The 7,627-nt window shown below is 39.8% G+C and overlaps 1 protein-coding gene across 1 annotated transcript; it reads left to right on the forward strand.

Moving 5' to 3' along the window:
• Positions 1 to 6,210: 6,210 nt before the first annotated feature.
• Positions 6,211 to 7,128, forward strand: LOC117350326 (olfactory receptor 5V1-like). Its single transcript, XM_033924578.1, has one exon. It carries the CDS (start codon positions 6,211 to 6,213, stop codon positions 7,126 to 7,128), a length of 918 nt encoding a protein of 305 aa, XP_033780469.1.
• Positions 7,129 to 7,627: the final 499 nt, after the last annotated feature.

A 7,627-nucleotide genomic window follows, 5' to 3' on the forward strand; every position in this document is an offset into this window, starting at 1 on the left:
TTTTAGTAACTTGTATTAATAAAATGAAACTCAACATGGCCATATTTTATCCATAGGCTGCATCAGATTTACACAACAAAAAAACAGAAGAAAAAAATAACTCACTAATCAGAAATGACACTTATCTACTTCTATTTTTTCCCAAAAAACCAAGGTATCTTCCAAGAAAGGTATCTTCCACCTAAAACATCGTAAGTTGTAAAGGTTCCTGAAAGGGTTAACTATCTGAGATCAATCTCCAAATTCACTCTGACATCACTACTCTAAAAACCACAAGTCAGGGTTTCGTTGATTTCATTTGCTGGATTTGTTGTCATTTGCAGTAACCGTATCTTGTAGTGACTGCTGACTGACTGATGCATAAAATTAGGAGTTAGGACAGCCTTTTTTGTGTTTTCCTATTTCCTGTTTTTGTGCTTAAATGTAATAAATAAGGGTGATAAGTGTGTTAGCATACACTAACCATTAAAGATACCATTATCTTCCTATGGGTGTGCTAATGCTCTAAATGCCCATTCATGATGTTCCCCTGAAATGTTGTCTTAATGAGGTGTACCTGTCTTTCGAGGAAGTCCATCTTTTAGGGGAGTAGTTACTAGCTTGTATTAAGGGAATAGCACATCATTTTCCCTTTCATTTTTGTTAAATGACAAGTTGCAGGTGAGTTTAAGGTACCGCAAGCTGAGGTGCAAAGCATGAAAGAACCCTGTTGCTGTGAAATTTGCATAATGCTGCTTATTTTGAATTCCATAAGCTGCTTTATTCTTGGAAAAATAAAGCCAGCCTTTAAAACACGACTCGATGCTGCCAGGTACCCTCTTTAAGGGCCTGTGAACATCAAAAGCAGAACAGTGATTCTCCTTCTCCTAAAGACCACCAACCCCTCCAGAGGACTCCTGTGAAATATCTCCACTCCTTGTAGCTCCATGCGCCAGACCCCTACTCAAGAGCCCCACTTCGGGTCTACCTTCCCGAATCCTTTTGTGGTGTAAGGGTCATAGGGCAGGAGTAGACCACAGTTGCTGCAATTACCATTTCTGCTAGTCTGATAGTACCATCTTTAGGGGTTCATGTGCTGTAAGAGGGCATTTTACCCTTATATTGCAGCTTTATCTGTAATAGGACTATCTTGAGAGAACCACTATAAGGTAACTTGCGCTAATTTGAACTCTGTGCTGACAGGTGCAGGAGTGACTAGGGAATGCTTCTACCCTGTACGATATAGACCACCAGGAGTTCATGAAGGTAGGCCTGAGAGCATATGGGGGAGCTACAGGGGTTGGGTCTTTGATGGTCAGGGGTGGGGAATAGTGGAGGATCGAGATCTTTGTATGAGGTCCAAGCAAATTATGGAGAATGGAGGTCTTTGTAGTTGGATCTGAGTGGGTTATAGGGGTTCTGTGGGGCTTGGGGGGGGGGGGGGGGCTACAGAACATGGAGATTTGGAGCAAATTACAGAAGGTGGGAGTTTTTGAGGGGAGTCCTATAGCAGGATGGGGTGGGTCTTTAGAGGCTGGAAAAAGCACTATTCTTCTTTTCATGAACTTGTTAAGAAAGGCTTCAAGAGAGCACCGAGCAACATGTCACTTGCCTGTTGCTATCATGGAGCTTACGAGGGCAACTACAAATTGAAATATTCATTACCGTGGCAATCACTAATCAGTGATAACTCAGACAGTAAATTAGGTGGTGGTAAAGTATTTCTCCACAGCTTTACTCACTTCCCCCCAATGTATTTGAGATGGTCTTTCCCTTTCTGAAATTGGTCAACTAATGACCCTGGGAATAAACCAATGGTTTAACACTGCTCCCCGAGATTTCACCTGAACTGACCTGACCAGACTGAAAGAATGAAAACAAGAGACAACACAGCCATAGCAGAGTCCATTTTTCAAGAAAACTTCCTCTTTAAAGGGCCTTCTGTTAAGCAATTGCCTTAAATTATGTATATAGCACCTTAAGTTGATTATGTAAATCAGTGCGTAGAGCCAATTTGTAGGCAGAGCTTAATTGTTTTGACGCTGATAATTGACAATTAAGGCCACATAATTGATGCTAATTGACATTTATTAAAAGTGCAATTCCATAAAAATGATGTGCAATTTGCAGTGCATGAGGGCGTGGCCAGGGCTGGATCGTGGCTGCTTATAGATGAGAAGTTATCCTTTTTGACCCATGTTGCTGTGATGGCGTGCACTGGGTATACATTGTTTCGGAAGCTGCGTTGTGTGAGAGGATCGAATGATAATTGAGCATTTTGAACATTGGTCTATGTGATGTTAATAGCATGTTCGGAACTTCTCCCACATAAAAGAAATTTCTTCAGAACAGCTGATATGTTATGTCTTTATTGCTAGAAAGGAGTGAGCAAACAAGCAAAGACAGTGATGAACCGGGCATGGCTTGGTCTTGTGCACACCTGAGCACTTAACATTAAGGACCTACAGCTAATCTGGCCTGTTTTTCTATAGGAAACATTTAAATGCTCTGACATAGGCATTTGGGGATAGCATGTCTTCCTAACCACAATGTAATCCATCTGACTGACTAAAACAGAGCCAACCATTATTCTATATTTCTCACTTGGGAACATTCTTCATAGATGGTCTCCTAATCTTCTCTTCATCTCCATTCCCCTTTTTAGTTCCAGATTACAATGGAAGATGAAAATATCACCACCATGACAGAGTTCATCATTCTGGGGTTTCCTGAATTTCCAGACTTGCAAATCCCTCTTTTCCTTCTGTTTTTACTGATCTACCTGATCATTCTGATGAGGAACCTCACGATAATAACTCTGACGTGCCTGGACCCTCGCCTGCACACCCCCATGTACTTCTTCCTCTCTAACCTGTCCTTCCTCGATATCTCTGGCACCTCACTCACTCTCCCCAAACTAATGGATATCTTCTTACGGAAGACTCAAAGGATTTCCTCATTTGGGTGCTTTACACAAATGTATTTGTTTCTGACCTTGACAATTGTAGAATTTTTTCTGCTCACAGCCATGGCTTATGACCGCTATGTGGCGATATGCCATCCACTTCGCTATACCATTATTATAAATGAAAAAGTCAGTATATTGATGGCTATTGGGTGTTGGTTGTTTGCGTTTTTGATCCCAGTAGAGCACACTGTCCTTATATCACATTTCTCTTACTGTGAGTCACATGAAATTAACCATTTCTTCTGGTTCTCTTACCATTGCTGACTTTGTCTTGTAGTAACACACATGTTATTGAAGACTTAAACTTAATTGCTGGTATTTTTATAGCGATGCCTTGCTTTATGACAATCCTGATATCCTATGTCTACATCATCTCTACTATCCTGAAGATCCGCTCCACAGAGGGAAGACGCAAAGCCTTCAACACCTGCTCCTCTCACCTCACGGTCGTTATTCTCTACTATATGACCCTATTGTGTTTGTACATGAGGCCAACATCCATGCAGGCACTGGATCAAAATAAACTTTTTGCCCTCTTGTATAATGTCTTTATTCCCATCCTTAACCCTCTCATTTACAGCCTAAAAAATCAGGTGGTTAAAGCAGCCTTAAGAAAAGTTTTTAAAGGAAAATAATTGACCAAATGCAAATGCTTAGCATCCAGTGTTGATCCTGATTACTGCCTAATTTTTGTAATTTATATTAAGAAAGTATTTTGTTTAAATTAATACAGGATGAAACTCAACATGACCATATTTTCATATCTTATCTTTAGTCAGTATGAGGTTTAAATGTTATTGTTTATTATTTAAAATTTGGCATGGAAAGGTCTTTTGCCTTTATTTTCCCCTCCTTTTGTCTTTTCCATAAATGTTCTTTTTCTTTCTATCAATTGTAGTTCCAACCCTCCTTCTCTTCATTTCCGTTTGTCCATTCTCCAGTTCTGTCCTTAATTGTTCTGGAACTTACAGTGATACATTGTTTTAATATATTCTGTAGACCGCCTTGAAGATATGATAAGGCGGTATAAGAAATTTTAAATACACTTGAAACATGAGAAGCTCCGGCATATGTGTTAACGTAAATAAAAAGGCAGAGATCTACTAAATATGATTTATGATTACATTGTCTGTTTTGGTTTCCAGAAGTGAGTGGGATAAAATATTTGAAACTAGTTCAGTCCACTTTGCCAAGATTTGCTGAATTATATCAGAATGATACAAAATTTTAATATGTTTAAAAAGAAAGACGGCCCGCTGGACTCCTCCCACTACCAGGTCTGCCTATGCTCCATTTAAACAGGCCATTTGCTCAGTTAACCAGTCCTCCAAGACCGATGGGAGCGGGGCATCAGAAAGAGTCTGGAAATCCCACAAAGCGAAGATTATCTCACCTTGATCTATTTTCCAGGTCGTCAATTTTTTCCATTACATCCCGCACTTGTTTCTATAGCTGGGCGACCTCGGACTGAGAAGTTTGACATAAGTCCTCCAGGACGGAGACCCGCACCTCCAGTTCACCAGTGCACTTAGAAATATCAGAACACACTCCATGGAGAAAGATAAGTTGTTCCGTAAGCGATTGAAAGTGGGCGTCCACTGCGCCCACAACTGCTGCAGTAATTTCATCTTTTAAAGTAGATTATTTCTATTCCGCCATTAGATGAAGAACTGTCCAGTTTTTGAGAGGGAGTTAGACGCCATTTTATCTTCTGTGGCCTTTATGTGGGCAGACTTGACCTTTTTAGAGATCCTAGATGCCATCAATTCTGGAGATTTGATGATATATCTGAAAGGACACAAATATATCTTATAAGTTTTCTAACTCTGTTTGTGCTGGGAAACACAAACACAGAGACAGTTTGTTTTGATTCTGCTGATATGTTCTGAGACAAGGTCATTTAATCTTGTTATGAAGTTAGTTGCTTGGGACAATGGAGGTTGGACCCCCCACAGCTTTGTTCTGGTTGAGAAAGATAAGGGAAGCTTTAGATAAGACACTGTTGCTAAGACAGCACCTTTAGATTTTAGACAATGAAGCACATATGCTGCTCACCCACCCCCCTTTCTTGTGTTGGTTACTTTTTTGAAGTTTATGTATCCTGTCACCAGATATGGTTTGTACTCACGTCATCTGCTAATACCACTGACCCATGTAAAAAGGTATAAAACTGGATGTAAGACTAATAATAAACAGGCAATCTCTTTAGGACAAGTCTGAGTATCCTTCCTGCCTAAAGGGACTGCCTCCAGATATCTGAAAGGGTGACAGAATGTGTGCAGGGCAGTTTCAGGACCGTTCGTTTCAATATCTGTCCATAGGTTCAAAACACACACTGCTAGGGTATCGAAAAACACCAAAATCAAAAAGAATGGAGGATTATCAGGGACTCTGGGGGGTCCTCTAGGCACTGCTGGGCGGACATGTCATGCTTCGCTCAAGGCATCACGTGGTCTCTAGGGTATAATACTTAAATATAATATGATCTCACATCTAAACATATTCTCCAAGTGAGCCCCCCTGGATGTTTAATTAATTGTTCCTATCGCTGACTTCCTACAATCCTGTGCTGGGGCAGTAATTTTACCTCATTATTCCTCTGGAGAAGGAACATCAGATATTCTAACCTTAGATGTAAAGCTGAATTTCCTGCCATGAGCTTCACCTCGTCAGCCTCAGGGATTCTTTCCCAGCAGGATCTGCAGTGAGCACGAATATATTTGATTCAGCGTTACCAGCTTAGAGCTTGTGAGACAGAAGAGATTATTTCCAAGGTAAGAGCTGTGGGAATGATGCTTAGATCGTGGCAGTCAGAGCATTGTGTACAGTGTTAGTTATTAGAATCGAGGTCTCCCTGCTGTACCAGTCTTCACCTTTATGTATATCACTGGATAAGGAAAAGAAATGCTGAGAAACTGTAGAAATTGTTTTGCAATTTGTAAATTTGAGACTAATGCAAAATTAATTGCAAAGCATAATTTTCAAATTTTTGAGAGAAGATTCTGGTGTCCTAGGGACAGCTTGGTCATGTGTATACTTGAGCCAAGCCTACCTGCTTTTCTCCTAGAAAATGTTATATTCCCTGGGATAGGCATTTTTGGATAGAATGTCTTCCTAACCTCAATGTACTCCATTTAAACCACTAATAATTAATCAACTATTATACTATATTTCTACCTTGGAAACATTCTTCATAGCTTCCTACCTGATCTCCTTGGACTTTCTAGTTCCAGATTACAATGGAAGAGAAAAATATCACCACCATGACGGAATTCATCATTTTGGGGTTTCCTGAATTTCCAGAACTGCAAATCCCTCTTTTCCTTCTGATTTTACTCATGTACCTGATCATCCTGATGGGGAACCTCACTATTATAACTGTGACCTGCCTGGACCCTCACCTGCACACCCCCATGTACTTTTTCCTCTGTAACTTGTCCTTCCTCGATATCTCTGGCACCTCACTCACTCTCCCCAAACTAATGGATATCTTCTTACGGAAGAGTCAAAGGATTTCCTCATTTGCGTGCTTTACACAAATGTATTTGTTTGTGACCTTGTCAGTGGTAGAATTTTTTCTGCTCACAGCCATGGCTTATGACCGCTATGTAGCGATATGTCATCCGCTTCGCTATACCATTATTATAAATGAAAAGGTTAGTATATTGATGGCTATTGGGTGTTGGATGTTGGCGTTTTTGGTCACAGTGGGGCACATTGTCCTTATATCACATTTTTCTTACTGTGGGTCACATGAAATTAACCATTTCTTTTGTGATGTCTTACCGTTGTTGACATTGTCTTGTAGTAACACACAAGCTATTGAAAGCTTGAGTTTAATTCTTGGTACCGTCATAGCACTGCCTTGTCTTATGACAATCCTGACGTCTTATGTCTACATCATCTCCACCATCCTGAGGATCCATTCTACAGAGGGGAGACATAAAGTCTTCTCCACCTGCTCCTCCCACCTCACGGTCGTTATTCTCTACTATGGGACTATAATGTGTTTGTATATGAGACCAACGTCCATGCAGTCACTGAATCAAAACAAACTCTTTGCTCTGTTGCATAATGTCTTAATTCCTATATTTAATCCTATCATTTACAGCCTGAAAAACAGGGAGGTCAAGGGGGCCCTAAGAAAGATTTTAGATGGAAAATCATTTTCCAAATATTAATAATATTTAAATGCCTTGTATCGAATGCTGACCCTAATTACTGATTTATTTTAGCAATTTATATTAATAAAACATTGTGGTCTCCTTTTACAAAGCCATGCAGTTGAGTGCTGTGTGGCAAATGTTCCGACACCCATTCAATTCCTATGTGCGTCGGATTATTTTCTGCGCTTGCTCAAGCTGCCGACTTTTGTTAAAAGAGGGTTTGTTTAAATTAATAAATAATGAAACTTAACATGGCCATATTATCATATTGAATGCATGAATGAATTGATTTTCAAAAACCAATCAAATGGATTCTCAGGATGAACAAAGATATGAGGTGTTCTTTAAATGATTTCCTGACATTCATATTTTTGCGGGCTCAACCAAAAAATTGTTTTCTGATTGCATTAAGAAGTAGGTAGGATGCTGGGAAAAATGTATCGCAAAACAGGTTGGTTATATGGAAAAATGATGTAACTGCAAAAACGTTTTGAACATCTCTTGTAAATATAAA

The sequence above is a fragment of the Geotrypetes seraphini genome, chromosome 16 (genome assembly GCF_902459505.1).
Source record: "Geotrypetes seraphini chromosome 16, aGeoSer1.1, whole genome shotgun sequence".
Taxonomy (NCBI): domain Eukaryota; kingdom Metazoa; phylum Chordata; class Amphibia; order Gymnophiona; family Dermophiidae; genus Geotrypetes; species Geotrypetes seraphini.